Below are 21,582 nucleotides of genomic sequence, written 5' to 3'. Positions count from 1 at the left end.
AAACACTAATTCTAACTATTCTCAATAGTAGTCTAAAACATCTGCAATACACTTCCGTATAAGTCAAAGTAAATTTTATTTTCACTGATATTACTTTGACTGTCTTTGGTTAACATTATCTCATGTAGATTCATCAGCTCAAAATTAATTAGTATTACAGAATAGTGCATTCCATCCAAACAATTCATCTCTGTTGGCTTGCACGCCTCACTGCTACTGGCACACCACTGTCACAATGGGCACGGAGCCACAGGAACAGATGGCATAAACACAGACGTGCCAAAGAGGCAGTGTGCGCATCAAGTCTGAGTATTAGTATTAGATTTTCCTCCAAGAAATTCATAAACTGTAGTAGAATAAATATAAGTTTTCTACAACCGTGTTAATAAGATATGCCAACTCAAAGCTAGATGAATTTTTAAATTCTTTCAAAAAAAAAAACACTTTCCAAGGCCACAGAAGGCAAGTTTTCCATCTAATGAGTTTGGATCAGCCTCCCACGTAGGGAATTGAGGAAACCAATATGCAATCTCTACCTTGGATAAGCTTTGTCCCTGAAGCACTTGAAAAGCTCAGTAAAAAATTCAGTTTTTAAAAAAATCACCTGGCAGTGTTGCAAGATGAAAAAAGTTCCAGAGATCTATAGGACAACACTGTGAATATACTTGACACTACTGAATTGCACATTTAAAAATGGTTAAGATGGTAAATTTAATATTATGTATTTTTTTACCACAATTTGAAAAAAAAACTCACCTGGCCCAATCAAGTTCCCTGATGAAGGCCACGTGGGACTAGAAACAGAAAAAAGGTCCTACAAATTCCTGCTTGACAGGAAAAGAATCTAAAAGCGCAAATCGCTGAAGTTTACACAATTATTTTAAATTCTGCCATCTGTTGAAAAACTATTGTCATCTACAATTAATAGTCATTTTCAAAAGATTAATTTATTTCCACATGTGGTTTTAAATTTTTGAAATATAAAACATATACTATTGACCAAATTACATTGAAAATTTTTATAATTTTTACTACATTAATGAAAAGTTTTAAAAATAAGAATGCTAAAGAAAAGAAACAATAATTTGTGGCCACTGTGATCCAAAATCATTTGTTAAGTAACGTACGAGGTACCAGGATAGATGGCACTGTGTGGCGTGGGCGTGTGCAAACAAAGCTCTCTCTGATTTCCAGGCACTGCACCATATTTTCCCTCCAAAGAAGCGTCCCAGTGTCCAATGACCTTGAGAAAACCAATCCGTTATTGTAACTGTCGCTGTTGTCAGATTGGCAGAAACTATTTATAAGAACTATGTGTTTCTAACTTTATCTACTGTTAATTAACCCTAACGTTTCTACAACATGTAATGTTAAATAAGAGTCATCTATTTTGATTTTATTAAAGTACATACAAGTGTTTGTAAAATTCTTACTGAGCCTAAATATTCAGAAGAGTGTCCCAGATTTCTGGATTTTCAGAACTAGGTAAAATTTCAACAAAAATTCTGGGCAATGACACAAGGTTATCCACTTTTACTGTGCCAAATAAAAATATAACAAGAACTACCCTCTATTATCACCATTATCTCATACAAGACAGCAGGAAAGCTGTGTGCGTTCCTTCGATTACAGCACACGAGCCGCTGTTCTTTACTAATCTGACTGCTCACACAAGTCAGGGCTACTGTTCTTTAGACCCTATGTCTTTATTGTTTTTCATTTCCAAATATTCTTAGCCAATATTATATTGACCTTTTCAATAATCACAAACATATGTCAAAAACAGATTTTTGACAGAATTTGATTAAGTCTAATGAAAAATACAATTATTTGGTCACAGACAACTATAGAGTGCTCTCTCACCTCAATACAGCCTCAAATACACATCGACAGCCCTGATCTCTCTAAACTCTAGTCCAACATCACCAACAAAAATGTCCCTTCTCCTTCCCAAATGTCCTCTCCACCTTTCTCCATTTCAGTCACTAGTCCTAACACTCTTCTAGTTAGACTTCAAACTGAAGTGCTTGATTCGTTCCCCACCTCACCCAAATCTACTGAGTAACTAAGACCTACAGCTCCTCCTTCCATAACACTGTTCACGGGCCCCTTCCTCTTCATACCCACCCACACCAAGAGTCCAAACCGCTATCCCAGGACTCCTGGCCTTTTCTAACAAGGTCCTTTATGGTTCCCGTCTCCAGTTTCTTTTCTCGAATCTATTCTCCATACCATGCCAGATTAATCTTCCCAAAATATCACTGCGGTAATCATTTGTAATCATTAACTCCTGTTCTTAGAAGGGAAGTTAAAGTCCGATTTCCTTCACACTCTAGCAACTACCTCTCGAACCTCATTTTCCACTGCTTCTTTCCGGAACTCCCCTCTTCATCCACACGGGCTCACGCACTGGTGCCAGGAAAAACGCCGGAGTATCTTACCTTCACTCTTGGTTCTTCCCTGCTAAGAATGACCCTGCATCCTTTCTTAACCCTTGTGTCAAGGCCCAAATCACAGTCCACCTCTCCAGCAGCTCCAGCCTCAGTGACCATCCTCACCTTCAGTACCCTGTCGCATTCCTTATTCCATTAGGCACTAAGCAAGTACTAACTTTTCTTAATGTTAGCATTCTGACACTTCAACTAGAAATCTTCTAAGGCCCTTCTAGCTCTGGTTTTATGAAATACGTGCATGTAGTACTTTCATCAATCAAGTTTAATGCATTGTGTTAGTTTAAAATTTGAATAACATTAGGCAGATATGAAGTTATTTGCCATGTGTTGTAATGATAATGTTTTGAATGTATTTCAGTATGCAGCATTTGAAAAATGTCAATATAATGTCACTATATAAAGGAAAAAATGAGTATAATTGAGAAATATAATTTTAAAGCAGTTTTTGTAATTTAGCAGACATTGCATCTCAATATAAGTCAATATACAAATTCTGTCCTTATGAAAAAAGTGTTTTGCAAACTGACACATGGATACACGATCCGTGGGAAACTGCTGTCAAAAAGAAATGCGAAAGCCCTGGAGTCCCAGAGTGAGGGAAGTGGAGGGAGCAGCCCCAGGAGCTCGGACAACACAGGAAGTGTTTCTCCATTTTGGAAACCAAGAGACCACCTGGGCAATTACATACCTTGGATCATAATGAGCACTCAAAAAAAGGGGAAAAGTACAAGTCTGTGGGCATGCAGTCCTATAAAAATTGAAGGTGTGCTCCATACAGAGTGAAGCTAGGAGTATTTGGATGGGAGAGTAACAGGATAGGGAGTCAGATCAGGTGAAAAGGCCGTCCATACGAAGAGACATTTGGAGCCCACATGATTCAGATAAACCCGATCCCAAAATGGTTTCTGGTCAAATAACTGGAGCCTGTATCTATAACACCAGTGAAGAGAAGAGTTTTATACGCATTTAGTGCAAACAATTGAGCCAAAAGAGGCCGGGGTGAAGTGCGTCTGGAGATCTCCGCAGAGTGGGGATTAAGGAAGGGAAGAAGGAGGCTCAAGCCTAGCAACAATCGGTAGCTTTGAAGAGACAGAATTTAGACTTGATTCTACTACCAAGGGTCAGCAGGTAGGACAGAAGACCTCCAGGACCAAATGTTATCAGGAAGACTGGTGGACTTGCGAGTTCTTGAGGTATATTGGGGAATGGCCAGAAAACCAGAGAAGATAAGAGTCCTACAAAAATATAAGGTATTATTGCTGCTATTATTACAATTATAATCCTGGTTTGTATCCCCCAAGCCAAGAACTCAGGCTCCACAGAGTAGCCACTCAATACATGTTTGACAGTTATTGTGACGGAGGTATGGAGGGAGCAGTGACGAATGACAAAAGTAACTATTATTGTCTCCCACGGTTACTTAGGCCTATTTATTTATGCCCTGCCCTGTTCCCCAACTTTAATTTAAGGGGGATATTCAATTATTCATAATATATAGGAAGACTATGAAAATTTAATGGGGAAAAGGAAAAATAAGGAAATTAAAATAGAGGCAAGAGTAAGATTAACACCCAAAATGCATGCCACAAAGTTCCATACACTTGCTAGCTGCAGACCAGAAATTCTGCTCTATGTTAGATAAATACAGGGGGAAGGGAGGATCTCAGAAGACTGATTATTTCTGATACTCAACTAAATGCATCCACACAGAAAACATCTTCAAAAATCACCACCACTGAGCTTAGGGCCCCCATTCATCATCCTTGCTGTTGTCATCTGCCAGTCCTCCACTCAATCCGGACATTTTAGCCTCTGGCTACTATTCTGAGGGACTTCAACATCCACTTGTAGGCCCATTCAGTACCCTTTTTTCTAAGTTCCTCAGCTTAGTCATCTTTACTGATTCACTCTTCCAGACAACTTTCAGCTATTCAGCCATAGTCACACCCCAAATCCCACCCAGAGCTTGCCAACAACCAAAACTACTCAATCTCTGAAATATTCAACTCATACAACTCTGCTTCTGATCACCATCTCCCACCCTTCTAGCACTCTCGCTCAATCACTCCCCCTACACCTGCTCCTCTGACAGAGTCTCGTGGCCCCCGAGCCCTCTATTTTTCCCATCAGCCCCAGCTACCTTTACCTCTTTCCCACTCCAGCTTAGATCCCATGTAATTAATCACCTCCACATCTTTCTTACCAATATCCTAAACTAACTTGCCAAACGGTCATTCACAGCACCCTCCTAACAAAACCTCAATCCGGCATCCTGAATTCACTGTTTTCTTCACATCTCTGCAAGGACTGGCGAGCACTGCTGGAGAAAAAGATCAGACTGTTGACAGTACAAGTCAAAGGGCTCTAACCTCAACCAGGCAAGCCCTCAACATCATCCAACAAGCCTTCCTGGGTCCTCTGTCCGGGGCCTTCCCATGGTCTCTGGCAGCTCCTTCAGACCTCTTCTCAAACGTCCTTCCCTTCCACTTCCCCGTCCCACTCTCATCAGATGATCTAACCATTTTTCCCTCATTAACGGGAGACTATACACTTCCAAGCCTCCACATTCATCCTGTCCTCCTTTTCTCTGTTGTGCCCTAGATCTCTCTGTTTTCTGACACCCTTCTCTAGTGCCTCCTTCCAACGAGCGTTTAAGCATTCTCAGCTCTCTCTAGCCCTTAAAACAAAAGCTCCTTAGACTCCATGTGTCCCTACAATTCCATCCATTTTTCTCCCCCCTCCCGGAAGCCAAAGTTCCCTTTTTTTGTTTTTTGGTGAGGAAGATTGGCCCTGAGCTAACATCTGTTGCCAATCTTCCTCTTTTTGCTTGAGGAAGATTGTCCCTGAGCTAACACCTGTGGCAGTCTTCCTCTATGTTGTATGTGGGATGCCACCACAGCATGGCTTGATGAGCAGTGTGTAGATTCGCACCCGGGATCCAACCTACGAACCCCAGGCTGCAAAGGCACAGCAGGCGAATTTAACCACTACACCACTGGGCCAGCCCCCCAAAGTTCTCTAGAGAAGAGGTCTTCCTTGACCCACTTCTCACCCATTTGTCAATCCACTGCAATCTGATTTCCCCTGATGCTGCTGTCACCATCACCACAGTCACCAACAACTGCCTTGTCACAATATCAAAGAAACACTGCTTCTGACTTTATTTTACTGGGCTGCTCACCAGCAGCTGGCACTGCTGACCACTTAGCTCCCTGAAACACTCTCTTCCTTTCACTTCTGTGAAAGCAAAACATACATAAGTCCCTCTTCTTTTAGGAAAAATGAGAAATGAACTTCTTCTTTAAGAATAGGCAGCTTTAAAGCAACAGAACACCTGTCAGCAGGACTGGAATATTAAAGTTTAAAACGAGTCCATTTTTCACTTCTTACACTATAAAATCATTATTCCCAAATCCTCAATAAACACACAGAACTCACCTAGCGCTTATTAACTTCATTTATTTTTATGTGATGTACATTAAAGATACTTTATATAATTTAGTTGTTACAAATGCTTGTGAAATACAATTCAGAAAAATAGTAGGGTGAACTTTAACAATAATTTGAAAATTAAAAACATAAAGCAGGTGCCAGGCCAGTGGCGCAGAAGTTAAGTTCACACGTTTCGCTTTGGCGGCCCAGGGTTCGCCGGTTCGGATCCTGGGTGTGGACCTATGCACTGCTTATCAAGCCATGCTGTGGCAGGCGTCCCACATATAAAGTAGAGGAAGATGGGCACAAATGTTAGCTCAGGGCCAGTCTTCCTCAGCAAAAAGAGGAGGATTGGTGGCAGATGTTAGCTCAGGGCTAATCTTCCTCAAAAAAAAAAACAAAACAAAACATAAAGCAATATTTAATGTGAAAATTAACAATGATTCTAAAATTTTAACAGTTGAAAAAAGTACACTGTCAAAAATAAACTTTAAAAAAAGCTCAATTGATCTTAATGGTATTACAATAGTAATAATAATTATTGTGCTTACTATGTATCAGGCACTGTTCACTGCTTACATACATACGTTAAATCTTTTAATCTCACAATAATTCACTGAGTGTAGGTACTATTATCCTCCTCATCCCATTTTACAGATGAGGAAACCAAGGGCATGAAGTGGTAAAGTAACCTCCCCAAGTACCACTGCTTAGCTCTGTGGCAAGTTTTCACACCCAGGCAGAGCAGCTCCAGAGTGGGCGAGCTTAAGCATTCTGCCATACTGCCTCGGCAAACCACAACCAACAATTTACTCGCCATCTTCCTCCTACAGAAGTAGGAAGTGGGTCTGACCCTTTTCCTAAAGCTTAAACACAACACAAAGCTCTGTTTGTATAATCAACTTCGAGGGTTTCCCCAAACGTCCTTCTCTCTTCTTGGTCCGTGAGAGAGCTCCAATTCTCCCACTCCTTTCAATGTGGACTTCACCGAGATTCCTCCTTGGCCATCTCCTCACATCCCACACGTCTTCCCTTCAACGGTTTCCAAAACCATCTACCAACTGATGACTCCCAAACCCCTATCTCCAGCCCAGGCGTTGCTCCCGAGCGTCGCGTCCATGTATGTAACTGCTAATAGAGGCCCAACGAGCATCTCAAACTCAACAGGCCCAAAACGGAACTCAACACTTGCCCTCCTCAGTCCAGACTTGCTCTACTTCTGTGTTTCCAACGTCACAGAAGATTCCACCATTCACATAGTGGGCCAATCCAAACACCGAGGTGCAGCCAGAGCGATCTTTCTAAAACGAAAATCTCACTATGTTGCTCCTCTACTTAAAATCTTTTGGTAGCTCCTTAACATGCAAACCTTCATGATAAAATCCAAATTTCTGAGCATGGGTATACAAGACGCTTCATCATATGGAGCCTGATTCCCTTTCACCAGTCCCTCAATTCCCTCCAACTCTGTGCGCCAGCCATACTGAATTTTTTCCTGTTCCCCAATAAGCCCTAAATCCTTGCCTCTAAACCAGCACTGTCCAAAAGAATGTTCTGTAATAATGAAAATACTCTTTATCTGCACTATCCAATATAGTAACAGCTAGCTACACTGAGCACATAAAAATGTGGCTAGTGTGAGTCAGAAACTGAATTTTTAAATTTTAATTAAATTAAAATAGTTACCTGTGGCTAGTGGCTACCGTATTGAACAGCACAGCTCTAAATCTACGTATATGCTATTCCCTCTGCCAGGTATACACAGCCACGTGTGGAAAGCTCTGGTCAGTGCTACCATCTAACATCATTCGAACTGATTCTTCTGATAGGTTATTCTCTTTATTTATTAGTTAATAATTAATGAGGTCCCACTCTGTGCAAGACATTATTTAAAACTTTTAGTGGCGCTAATTATATAACTTCATTTGTATACCAGTGTTGTTTACTTTTCTAATAGTTTAGTGGTTAAGATAGTGGCTTAGTTACAATTTGTCCTAAAAGGACTATCGATTTAAGAAATGAACAGGCTCCATATACTAGTAAATGAAAAGAGCCAATTATAATGCGATTTTACACTATAAAGGCATATAGCTTTGCTTTAAAAATACACAGCATATATGCAAAAGAAGAAAGACAAAGATCTATATCATGTTAACTGATTCTCTCTGGGTGTTGAAATTAGGATTGTTATTTTTTAACTAATTTGTATTTGCTAAATTTTCTACAAGGAAAAGAGGCTACCAGTCCAGTGATTCTCTCCTCTCTGGTGCTTCATCAGTTTTCCCTCCTCTTCATCAGGTGGTTCCATCAGCAAACAAGACAATAAAGTTTCTCCCATCTTAAAAATAAAAAAATCCCTCGACCTAATATTCCCTTCCAGGTACCACTCCACTTCTCTGCTCCCTTACACTCTAATAGACACTAACTACAATCCTTCTCCTTTCTCTCTCACACCCACTCTGGTCAGGTTTTCAGCTCCACCATTGCACCTAAACTGCTTGTCAAGGTCACCAAAGCCCTCCACATTGAGAAATACAAAACTCACTTGTAATCACCTTACTTGACCAATCCTACTGTGTGACGCAATTCCTCCAGGAATGCCCTAGGGCTTAGTACTCTGACCTCTTCTCTTTCTAAATTCATGCCCTAGTGTCTCATCCCATCCATGGTATTTAACACAATCTATAATCTTATGGCTCCCAAATTTTTATCTCTAGCCTGACTCCTTCCCTAAGCTCCAGATTCATATATTCAACTATTTAATATCTCCACTTGGATGCCTAATAGGCATCTCAAACTTAACATTACGTAAGCTCTTGATCCCCTTCCCCCTTTAAAAAATTCCTCTTTACATAATCTTCATTTTAGCTGATAACAATTCCAAACTTCCTGCTGTTTAGGCAAAAAACCTTGTGTCCATCCTTGATATCTTTTTCTCCCACATACCGCATCCAAACCATGAGCAAATCTCATCGGCTCTACCTTCAAAATACATCCAGAATTCAACCACTCCTCCCCACTACCACCAGTCTAATTTGGTCATCATCTCTTGCCTAGGTTACTGCAACAGTCTTCTTGCTGGTCTCCCTGCCTCAGATCTGCTGTCTATTCCTAATTCAGGAAGCAAAGTGATCCGTTTAAAAGGTAAATTGGATCATCTCACTCTTCGGTTCAAAACCCTCCCATGGCTTCCCTTCCCGCTCAGAGCAAAATCACAGTCCTTACAGCGCTTTACCAAGCCCTAGAGGATCTGGCCCCTTACCTCCCTGACCTCCTCATCTACAACCTTCCCTGCCTCATTCACTCTACTCCAGCCATACTGGCCTCTTTGTTGATCGTCACATAGGTCAGTAATTCTCCTGCCTCAGGGCCTGAGCACTTGCTATTCCAGACATCTGCATGTCACTCCCTCACCTCCTTCAGGTATGTGCTCCATTAAACTCTCACCGATCTTTTCCTGATCCTGCCATTTCAAACTCCAACCCAACTCCCACCCTCTCTACCCTCTTTCCCTGCTTTGTTTTTCTCCTTGTCACCAACTGATCAACCATATATTGACTTGTTCATTACATGTCTGCCTTCCACTAAAATAAATGTTCCATGGGAGCAAGCATTTTGTCCACTGCTTAATCCCCAGCATCAAGAACAATGCCGAGCATACAGAAGGCACTCATATTTGGTGAATCAATAAATTACTTCTATAATATTTTTAAGTTATTAAAAAAAAAAAACTAGAAATGAACATACAGGTCCCAAATACCCCACAGACTATAACCTTTTTTGAAGGAGGAAATATATCTGGCACACAAAAGGCACTTAATAGTTACTGTCTTCTAAATACCCATTCTCTTCAAAACCCTCCAAGGGTTTCTCTTCTCACTCAAAGTAAAATCCAAAGCTCTGACAAGGCCCTACACAGTCTGGCCCCTACCTTCCATTCTGCCCTTAGCTCTCCGCCCTCATAGTACTGACCTCCCCCTCATCCCTCATTACCGCATTCTTAACCTAGACTTTAAGAAACTTGGAGAAAACCCATTCCTACAGTGAAGCTGGGTGATGTGTAGCTCTGCCAACCCATGGTTTTGAAACCAGCCTTATTCATGAGTCTTTCCCTTGTCCAGCTGCCATGCCAACTCACTCAGCCGAAGGATTAAAGACACTGCCTTCTAATTAGGTCGGTTCCTATCAGCACTACAAATAATCAGCCCATCAATAACCAGACATTGACTATAAATTGTTCACTTCTGGATCTATGAACTCTTTCCAGCTGATAAGCTAAATAAGTCTTTTCGAAATACACAAACCAACGAACGTTATTCATAATAATATGAAATACAGGAAAATCATTTCCATCTTGATTATTCTACTTTGGGCTCTTCACTTTAAATTTTGAATTTGGACTGCAGGCAATTTGTTTTTGTCAGTAGTTCATTTATACACACAACTGCAATACTGTCAAATTATTTCACTGTAATACATTTGTCATCCCATGAGCATTTGTAACTTTTCATGCAGTAAAAAAGAACATTTCAACCAACCATCTGTCCGCTGTTTTTGTTTTCATCATTCAGTTCTAGTAATGTTGCTCTGAATTCTCAATCTTTTTAGAAATAATGTCATATCTCACATCCTGGGATTTAACGGTAAGGCAGGAAATTGAAGTATTCCAGATTTTCTCCTTGGATTTCACCAAATCAGTGATCTTAAAAAAACATATCCTGTATGAAGGGATGAGTATTTTCTCTGCTGACTATTTGTTAAGATGAATTGTAAAACTCAGAACTGACTCTCCTCTAAGAAGAAATGCAAGCTAAGCAAATAAAACGCAACATTTTTATAATCTGTTGGAGTGTAGGACTCTGCTTACAAGCAGCATGTCATCAATTTTTTGTTCAATGTAGTAATAATTTGAAGTATATTTCAAGAATTAAACTATAGGAACCCTACTGCACCAGTGAACTGACAAAAAAACTAGAGTAGTTGGCCCTTTGTAAAACGAGCAGTCTTATTTATGTAAGGACAAAAACAACTACTTCATCTAGCTGGGCATGCACTGCAGATAGCATTATACAGTTTCTTCTTTCATCAATAGCCATCTTGGAACAAATGACATTTACTTAGTGAAAAATCAATAAAACATTGAAATTGCCTAATATTTTACATGCCCTTTGTAAATAAAAAAGATCCAATTTACATACATACCATGGCAACTATGTTGTTAACTTCTCCAGAAGTAGACCTAGTGACCACAAATTTCAACCAGCTAAGCAGAATTACCAAGATAGATCAATTACCAAAACTGGAGGGATAAGGACTCAAAGGGTCTAAATGTTCAGAACTTGAGATGAGGAGAAGGACAACAGCATGCTACAGAAATCACTAGTGGAGCGTATTTTCATACCTGTGACCCCGGACTCTGAGCACGAGAGAAACCAACTCACAAGGAGGAGCCTGCGCCTCTTCATAATATGCTGACGACTCAGGGCTCCAACACTTTCAGCATCTCAAACTAAAACGTGTTTTACATTTCAAAGGTCCAGCATTTCCATTTTCTTCACTGGTAAATGATTGTCTATATAATAAAGGCTTGTAATAAATACCTTTCAGTAGGTATATTACAATGAAAAGTTGAGAATTATTAGACAATTTAACATGACTTATACACGTGTGTTACTGACCATTAGTTCACATTAGCCTTATCTCACCAACTAAATTCTAAGTTTCTTAAAGGTAAGATAAAGATCTTATAAGTGTTTTGTATTTTTGTGCTGAAAACACAGAAGGATGAACTGTAACTATGGAATAATCCCAAATTTGCAAATAAAGATGCCTTTGAAGAATGGAAGAGAGACAAAAAATCCTGATTGTAAAGTTCATTCAATATCTATGTGACAATTCCAGGTCAATTAACCCTAACCACAGCAAAGACACAAGGAAGAAGAAAATGGCTGTTCTAGACCCATAGACGATTAACTTCAGGGTGATACAATAATAGATCAGTATAATACAACACAATAGGGATACCAGACCAGCTTTTCCTTCTGCATAAGGTCCGGGAATTAGTCATGCTTTATTTTTTAACCACACTGGTAAAAGAGACAGTAAATGCTAGTAGAATCTGAATCATTCAATTGAATAGGATCTGAAAATACCTACTAAGCAAAATTAGGAGCCAAACATTTTGCTAGGCACCTTCACATAAATTATATATATAGGCGAGTTTGTAAAAAAGGTTCCTTTAGACAATATTCAACAAATTTTCATGGAGTCACTACATAGCCTGAGAATACAGAATGACTGACTGAGACAAAGGTATCAATGAGAAACAGCAGGACAAGTAAAAAGAAAGCAGAGCAAGCTCAAACAACTGGAACTATTAAAAACTGTTAAGTGAAAAAATAACAAAAATATGGGATAGACCCTAATTAAAATTAAATATCATAATAAAAAATGGAAACTATCACAGAAAAAAGTTTAGAACCTCATATTGAGACACAGCAACTCTTTCAGGTATGTCCAAAATAATGTTACTATTAATAAAGTACTGACATCTGGAACTGGTTTATCTTTATTTTTAATAAAGTAAACTTCAGAACATCCCTGTAAAAGGTTACTCTCATTCAGCTGCACTTCTATATGCTTTCTTGAAAAGAACAACAAGCGGCAGAGATAAAGTTAGATAGGCTGTAACTGTATACAAACCAGACACATGTAATCTTCCTACTGGACCCCACTGAGAAACACTGATATTAAAGGTTAAAGGGTTGTAGGTAATGAAATTCTCATGGCTGATGTTGTAAAGATGACAATAAACAAAATTTAACTTAAAAACATAAACAAGACTTTTTTTTTATTGCGGTAACTGGTTTATAACATTATATAAATTTCAGGTGTGCATCATTATATTTCCATTCCTGTGTAGACTATATCATGTTCACCACCCAAAGGCTAGTTACAATCTATCACCACACACATGTGCCTAATCACCCCTTTTAACCTCCAACCTCCTGCCTCCCCACTCCCCCTCTGGTAACCACCAATCCAATCTCTGTCTCTAGCTGACTGTTGTTTTTATCTTCTACTTATGAGTGAGATCATACAGTATTTGATTTTATCCCTCTGACTTATTTTGCTTAGCATAACACCCTCAAGGTCCATCCATGTTGTCACAAATGGCCAGATTTCATCGTTTCTTATGGCTGAGTAGTATTCCATTGTGGATATATACCACCTCTTCTTTATCCATTTGTCCACTGATGGGCACTTAGGTTGCTTCCAAGTCTCAGCTATTGTGAATAATGCTGCAACAAACATCGGGGTGCATGTATCTTTATGGACTCATGTTTTCATGTTCTTTGGATAAATACCCAACAGTGGAATAGTTGGATCACATGGTAGTTCTATTCTTAATTTCTTGAGGAAACTCCATATTGTTTTCCATAGTGGCTGCACCAGTTTACACTCCCACCAGCAGTGTACGAGGATTCCCTTCTCTCCACAGCCTCTCCCACACTTGTTCCCTGTCTTGATAATTATACCCATTCTGACGGTGTGAGGTAATATCTCATTGTAGTTTTGATTTGTATTTCCCTGATAGTTAATGAGGCTGAACATCCTTTCAGTGCCTATTGGCCATCTGTACATCTTCTCTGGAGAAATGTCTATTCAGATATTTTGCCCGTTTTTTAACTGGGTTGTTAGTTTTTTTTGTTGTTGAGATGTATGAGTTCTTTAGATATTTTGGATATTAATGCCTTATCAGATATATGGTTTGCAAATATCTTCTCCCAATTGTTAGGCTGTCTTTTCATTTTGTTGATGGTTTCCTTTGCGGTGCAGAAGGCTTCTTAGTTTGATGTAGTCCCATTTGTTCATTTTTTCTGTTGTTTCCCTTGCCTGGTCAGATACGGTACTTGCAAATATGTTGCTAAGACCCATGTTGAAGAGCATATTGCCTATGTTTTCTCCTAGATGTTTCATGGTTTCAGGTCTTGTGTTCAAGTCCTTAATCCATTTGAGTTAATTTTTGTGTATGGTGTAAGATAATGGTGTACTTTTATTCTTTTGTATGTGGCTTGTCCAGTTTTCCCAACACCATTTATTGAAGAGACTTTCCTTTTTCCATTGTATGCTCTTGGCTCCCTTGTCAAAAATTAGCTTTCCGTAGATGTGTGGGTTTATTTCTGGGCTCTCAATTCTGTTCCATTGATCTGTATGTCTGTTTCTGTGCCACTCATGCTGTTTTGGTTACTATAGCTTTGTAGTATGTTTTGAAATCAGGGAGGGTGATACCTCCAGCTTTGTTATTTTTATCAGGGTTCCTCTGGCTATTCAGGGTCTTTTGTTCTTCCATGTAAATTTTAAGATTCTTTGTTCTATTTCTGTGAAAAATATCATTAGAACTTTGATCAGGATTGCACTGAATCTGCAGATTGCTTTAGGAAGCAAAGACATTTTAACTGTGTTAATTCTTCCAACCCAAGAGCACAGAAAATCTTTCCATTTCTTTCTGTCTTCTTCAATTTCTTTCAACAATGTTTTTATAGTTTTCAGTGTACAGATCTTTCACCTCTTTGGTTAAGTTTATTCCTAGGTATTTTATTCTTTTTGTTGCAATTCTAAATGGGATTGTATTCTTAATTTCTCTATCTGCGACTTCATTGTTAGTGTATAGAAATGCAACTGATTTTTATATGTTGATTTTGTATCCTGTGACTTGACCATATTCATTTATTTCCAAAAGTTTTTTGGTGGATTCTTTAGGGTTTTCTATATATAAAATCATGTTATCTGCAAATAGTGAGTTTCACTTCTTCCTTTCCAACTGGGATCCCTTTTATTTCTTTTTCTTGCATGATTGCTCCGGCTAGGACTTCCAATATTATGTTAAATAAGAGTGGTAATAATGGGCATCCTTGTCTGGTTCCTGTTCTTAGAGGGATAGCTTTCAGTTTTTCTCCATTGAGAATGATATTAGCTGCAGATTTGTCATATATGGCCTTTATTATGTTGAGGTACTTTCCTTCTATACTCATTTTATTCAGAGTTTTTATCATAAATGGATGCTGTATCTTGTCAAATGCTTTCTCTTCATCTATTGAGATGATCATGTGATTTTTATTCTTCATTTTGTTAATGTGGTGTATCACGTTGATAGATTTGAGGATCTTGAACCATCCCTGCATCCCTGGAATGAAACCCACTTGATCATGATGTATGATCTTTTTAATGTATTGTTGTATTCGATTTGCTAGTATTTTGTTGAGGATTTTTGTATTGAGAGTCATCAGTGATACTGGCCCACAATTTCCTCTGTGTTGTCCTCGTCTAGTTTTAGTATCAGGATAATGCCGGCTTCGCAAAATGAGTGAGGAAGCCTACCCTCCTCTTCAATTTTTTTGAAGAGTTTCAGAAGGATTAGTATGAAGTCTTCTTTGAATGTTTGGTAGAATTCACCAGGGAAGCCGTCTGGTCCTGGACTTTTATTTTGGGAGAGGTTTTCAATTACTGTTTCGATCTCCTTACTGGTGACTGGTCTATTCAAATTCTCTACTTCTTCTTGATTCAGTTTTGATTTAAGCCAGGCTTTACTAATGCAATGCAACTACACTGATGTAGCACCGACTACCTGACGTTACATGATGCAGTATAACTACAGGAGAGCTTGTAGCACTCCGTCTGGGTCTAAATCAGCTCTGTGAATCTAAACAAATGAAAAGCCCACCCCAATTTCACAAGGGACTAAAAATGCTACCTTTCAATGTGGTTGAGAAGGTACTGCATTGCTAAGTTCCTGGTTGCTAAGTCACCTTTTAATTGTTAAATCCAATGGCCTCTTTTCAGCCTTCCTTCTCTTTGCCCTCACTCTGCAATTCAAAACAGAGTTGACCATTTCCTCTTACTAACTTCCCTCTTAGCTTCCCTTTTTTTTTTTAAAGCTTCTTCTGGTTTCCTAGCCCTCTGAGCACTGTCTCTTCCCTAGTTCTCCTCCATTCACAGCTTAAATGTTGGTGTTCCCTAGAGTTTTGTCTAAACTGCCTCTTCTTCTGACAAGAAAGCTCTCCCTGGGCGATTTCATCCAGTCCCATGCTTTAATTACTACCTACATTTCTAAATGTTGACGCCCAAATCTATATCTCATCTGAACATGCATTTTCTTTTGGAACTCTCCTGTTTCCATATACTTTGCCTGAAGAACTCCCCTTTCCTCCACCTGGCAAAAACCTTCTCACGTTTTAAGACCTAAAATGTCCGCACTTCAGTGAAGCTTTCACCAACCTTTCCAAATAGTGCTAAAATCACCTTCAATTATACCACCCCATGAGAAACTCACAAAATACGCAAGTATTATCACACCCTTTCTAGAAATGAAGACACTGAAGTTTGAAGAGATCAAGCAACTTGAACAAGAAAACACTTCTACAAGTGGAAAAGAACTTAAACCCAGGTCTTCTCACTTTAGTTCCAATGCTCTTTCTAATACACCGTGATACTCTCAAAGGAAAAGAGATCCAGAAATTTAGGAGTTTTACTATTGTTAAGAAACATCAGCCTTGTCTGTTCCTTTCTAGAAATTAATTCCTAATTAAATGTTTAATCTAGAAATAAAATTATCTTTTAATTATACACACACAGCCAAACTGGTTAAGATAAAAGAAGAGCTTCTTTGTTTAAGACGAAGAAGGAAAATAATTTAGAAAAAATCTAGAGGAATAAAAGTTTACAACAATGCCAAAAGAAAGGAATCCCAAAAAATCAATTTGTTACATTTTAAATGAAGAAACTGAAAATCTTGAAGCCAAGAATCTAATACACAGGATTGATTAACCTATAAGTGATGTATAGGATCTGCTTTCAAAAAGCCATCTAAAACGCCCTAATTCTGGCTTTGTTTAAAGGGAGGAGGGAATAAATATGATTGATAAATAAGATTAAATTCAGAAAACAAAAATCATGAATAATCCTGTGACTGCGAAGTGATTAGGCATCCCTGAGATGGTTAGTGAAGGATCAAAGAACACAGAGCCTCAGGACAAGAGGCCAAAGAGCGGCACAGTGGAAGCAGTCAGAGTTGGATCACCACCATTTTGCAGCCACTGTGATAAAGACTGGTTCAGGAGATTCATCAATGGTTGCTAAATGCAGGAGGTGGTGAATTTAATGAGGAGTAAGACATCTGCATGGTCTGAAAGGGTCCCCCCATAGAGAGATTATTTTAAAAACAGAAATAATGAACAACCCTTTGACTGTGAAAATTAAGACCATGAAGATGGGCATCCAATGCCCCCAGATGCAGTAGTCTGAGAAGCCACATCACCTATTACCAGTGATAATACTACCGTATTCTGACCAGGGATACATAACACGGATCCAAACACGAGGAAACACCAGCAAACCCAAACTGATTAACATGCTATAAAATAACTGGCTTGTACTCTTCAAACATGTCAATGTAGTGAAAGACAAAGGCTAAGCAACTATTCCAGATCAAGGGGGAGTAAAGAGATATGACAACTAAACGAAATACATGATTCTGGACTAGAGCCTGGACTAGAGGGAAAAATGCTAATAAAAAAATATTTTTTTATTGGGACAAATGACACCACTGGATTACAGACTGTAGATTGCAATGATGTTAAATTTCCTGAATATAACAGTACTATGGTTGTTAAGAGAACATCTTTCTTTCTAAAAAATACACACTAAAGGGGGCTGGCCCCGTGGCCGAGTGGTTAAGTTCGCACGCTCCGCTGCAGGCGGCCCAGGGTTTCGTTGGTTCGAGCCCTGGCGCAGACAAGGCACTGCTCATCAAACCACGCTGAGGCAGCGTCCCACATGCCACAACTAGAAGGACCCACAACGAAGAATGTACAACTATGTACCGGGGGGCTTTGGGGAGAAAAAGGAAAAAAATAAAATCTTTAAAAAAAAAAAATACACACTAAGGTATTAAGAGTAAAGGGACATGATGCATACAACTTATTCTCCAATGGATCAGAAAACATGCTAATGTGAATATATGTACGTGTCTGTCTGTGTATGGAGAAAGAGAGAAAGAAAGCAATGTAGCAAATTTTTAAAAATCGGTGAATCTTCATAAGGGATAGTTCTCTGTACTATTTTTGCAACTTTTTTGTAAACTTGAAACTATTTCAAAGTAAACCATCAAAAATTAGAGCAGAGCTGGTGGGGAAAAAGGGGTGAAGGGGGTCAAAAGGTACAAACGTCCCGTTACAAATGAAATAAATCTCGGGGATGTAAGGCACAGCACAGTGACTACAGTTAATAATAATCTATTATATGTCTGAAAGTTGCTAAGAGAATAGATCTTAAAAGGTCTCATCACAAGAAAAAATAATTGCAACTAGGTATGGTGACTGATGTTAATTAGACTTACTGTGGTGATCATTTCACAATAAATATAAATATCAAATCATGATGTACATCAAAATAATACATTACATGTCAAATATACTTCAATAAAACAAATTAGAGCAGAGGAACAGAGTAAGTTTTAAGTTTTGTCATTTGGTTTTTTTAAAAAAGGCAAGAAATATCACCATTTTATAGAGGAGAGAATGTAGGTTCAAGAGAGATTAAGTGACCACTTCCAGAAGTGGGGTTCCCTTGTTTCTGTACAACCCCAGGAGGTTGCAGTTCAATGGCCAAAATGTTTCTAATTCCTAAAGCTTCAAGGTCATACACTGTCCACAGCTACTATTCAAAGTTTTAAACTTTTAATGAGTTGCATGCATTCTCTAAAAAGCACTGTAAATTTTATCAGGTAGTAAGTAGCATATCCAAGGGCTTGAGAGAATGGGCCCTAAGATTACAATGTACGGGTTCAAATCCAGGGTTCTAGCTCTGCGATCTTGGGCAAGTTAACCACTCGTGCTTCCATTCCTCATCTGCAAAGTAAGATGAGAGAAATATCTGGTAACAAGTCACGGGGTTACTAGGATGACTGAATGAAACAATAAATGTAAAGGAGTGTGCACAAATGTACAAGCACTCAAGAAATGTCAGCTATTTTTATTTTAAATCAACCTGCTCGATCACCTCAACAGCACTGGTCATAGGCAAAGCCATACATGTTTCTCCACATCAGGCCCAAATCGGACAAAATAGGAAATCCGAGGCTCTAAGAGAAGAACATCTTAGATGTTCACAAACCACTAAAAGTAAATTAATTGTAAACCGGCCCCGAGCCAACAGACTAAGGCAGACTTCGAGGTTAATTCAACAGTGGAAACATTTTGCTAAGAGAACTGTACAGCTACAACCAGCCCTTGTTGGAACAATCCATTATCTCAATGCACAAAACGAAAAATGAAAAGAAATTAGTTACATTACTTTTAAACTTTTCTAATCTGAGAATAAGGGGGGAAAAACTGCATTCCACATGCTGTACGCAAGATTTCAGTCAGCTTAGTACAGCCAAAATTCAATCCCAATTTCAACTACCAGCAACTTTCCAGACTGCCCGATCTTGTTAGTAAAATTTAAATTAAATTTTAATTATTTCCTTCTGACATTTGCAAAGCCACCAGCACGGCTACTTTTCCTTAATTCAGCATGAATCTAGTGACAGCCTAATACATAACTACAATGTTGAGTACTGAGAGATTATACATTTAAAAGATGTGAAAATGATTACAATAAAATATAAACTTACCAGGATTCTGTAAGTTTAAAATCCCTCCCACCAAAACAAAAAGCAAAAAACAATTTAGGGGTGCTTTCTTTCCATTTTTCCATGGTACTTAAAATACTCTAACTTTTACAAAACGAAGTGTACATTGTTTTAGAGTGCGTTAAAATTAACATTATTCATTTGTAAAATTGTAGGATTTGTTCACGGTAACACTCTAAATACTCTCTTCTCATATGTTTATTATTTTGTTTGGGATTGGGGTTTTTCGTCTGTAGTGCAAAGGATACTGTCCAAGAATACAAAGTTTGGCATAAATCAGTCTGTCCATTCCCAGAGCGCCTAGAACACCTCCAGGCTCCTACACTCCGGGGTCGCAGGAAGGTTTCCCACGAGCCGCACTCGCACTAACCCTCCCTCTCCACTGGCCAACCCTCCTCTCACCCTACGCTGCCCATTTCCCCAAGTTTGATCCAGCAAACATGAAATCAGCCAGAAGTGACTGTTGAAGATTCAGATTCCTGCGCCCCAGCCCAGACCAACTCAATCAGAGCAGAGTCTTCGGGGACGGGACCCAAACAGCTCTTTTTTCACTCAAGTCTGAGAACTACTAGAGATCCCTACACACCCTCACCCCAAACTCACCAACAACTCCCACCACTCCCACGGACCCGCCCCACCCACCTGCGGGACAGGCCACCGCCGGCTCCGGGGCGGGCTCAGGACGACCCCACGCTCTCCCGGCGCCCGCCCCCCGGGGCCCCGCTCCTCAGGCCCGCCCCGCGCCCCAAGCTTTCTGCTCACTTCTTCAGATCGCTGCTAAAGAGGCCGAAGGCGCCGGAGGGGGAAATGGTCGAGGTGGCCTCCTGCCCCAGCTCCGTCGCCTCCCCTCCTCCAGACTGCTCGTTGTAAGCGAAGCTGTTGCTGGACATCGCTGCGGTGCTGCCGGCGCCGACCGGGTCCGGCCGGGGGGTTCGCTCAGAAGGACTCCCGGCCACAGGACGCGGAACAAAACTAGTTCTCGAGCGGAGGGGCGCGCGCACGCGCTTCCGGACTCGTCACGGCTCCCTGAGCCAACCTGGCGGCCCACCCCCTGCGCATGCCCAGTGTGCGGGCTGGCCGGAGCCCACTCCGGCCGCTCCAGGGCCCGCCTGGATTTCCCCTCTCCGGGCCTTCGAGGTCGCTGAGAGGCTGGGACCCAGGCAGTGCGGAAAGGAGGCCACCGGCTTGCAGAAGCCTGGGCTCTCCGCTTTTAAAGTGTTTTTGGGAAGAGATACCCATTGTGTCCATTTTGATCCTTTGAGGAGGTTCCCCGGGCCTGGACACGTCTATGCTTGACTCCTGCTGTAAACCAACAGCTTTCAGATTTCTCCTGAAACGCCATTTAACACTCTGGATTAGCTTTCCTAAACCCAGCATGATCGCTTTTCCTTTTTAGGCTAGTTTCTGTTCCTCTCCTTCCGGCCAGGCCAGCGTGGCCTTACTTTCACATCCGTCCCAAGCAACCTTTATCCCCAGAACGCTCCGCTTTAAAGAAACCTCTCAGGACCGTGCCTTTGAGGATCAGAGCTAAAGGAGTACTTCCTACCGACCTCTGGCTGCCAAAAAATACAATAAAATAGAGCCACGTCACGCGCCAGGAGGAGTCTATCATCTGGGCACCTCTTTCTTTCCTGGTGGCGTCTGCTAGGGAGCTGAGGCGGAATGTTGCCTGGCCCTAGGGTAGCACTTGACAAAGCTTCTTTCCAGGCGTTACTTCCCCAGGCCTGCCGTCTCAGGTGGGTTTCAGCGCGGTCCCTACTCTTTCCCTATTTCTTCCCCTCTAGGCAGGCGTTGAAACCCAAAACCCAAGAAGCCAGAAACTGACAAGGGTCTAGTGAAACACAACCTGGGGGCCTAGAGCCTCTAGGAAGAGGATTGGGTGTTTCAAGGATCAGAGTGTGCCCCTCAACTTCTCAAAAGGTCCACTTTTTTTTGGTTTGAAAACAACCGTGAGATACCACTACACACCAATTGGCCAAAATTCAGAACACTGATAACACCAAA

At 40.3% G+C, this 21,582-nt stretch overlaps 1 protein-coding gene across 8 annotated transcripts in view; it reads right to left on the bottom strand.

The window, feature by feature from the left end:
• The window catches only part of AP3B1 (adaptor related protein complex 3 subunit beta 1), a 230,528-nt gene extending 209,880 nt beyond the window's left edge, over nt 1-20,648 (bottom strand). For 6 of the 8 annotated variants that reach the window (XM_044777964.2, XM_044777968.2, XM_044777970.2 and 3 more), the window contains exon 1: nt 20,341-20,641. In XM_044777964.2, coding sequence (XP_044633899.2) covers nt 20,341-20,468 — 128 coding nt within the window. In that variant the 5' untranslated portion in view covers nt 20,469-20,641. Of the gene's footprint in view, nt 1-20,340 lie in introns of all 8 variants that reach the window. The other 2 variants (XM_044777972.2, XM_044777965.2) reach the window with 2 other exon arrangements.
• Nucleotides 20,649-21,582: the final 934 nt, after the last annotated feature.

The sequence above is a fragment of the Equus asinus genome, chromosome 9 (assembly GCF_041296235.1).
Source record: "Equus asinus isolate D_3611 breed Donkey chromosome 9, EquAss-T2T_v2, whole genome shotgun sequence".
Lineage (NCBI taxonomy): Eukaryota > Metazoa > Chordata > Mammalia > Perissodactyla > Equidae > Equus > Equus asinus.
The sequence above is the reverse complement of the archived record's forward strand: the minus strand, read 5'-3'. Positions and strand labels throughout refer to the sequence as shown.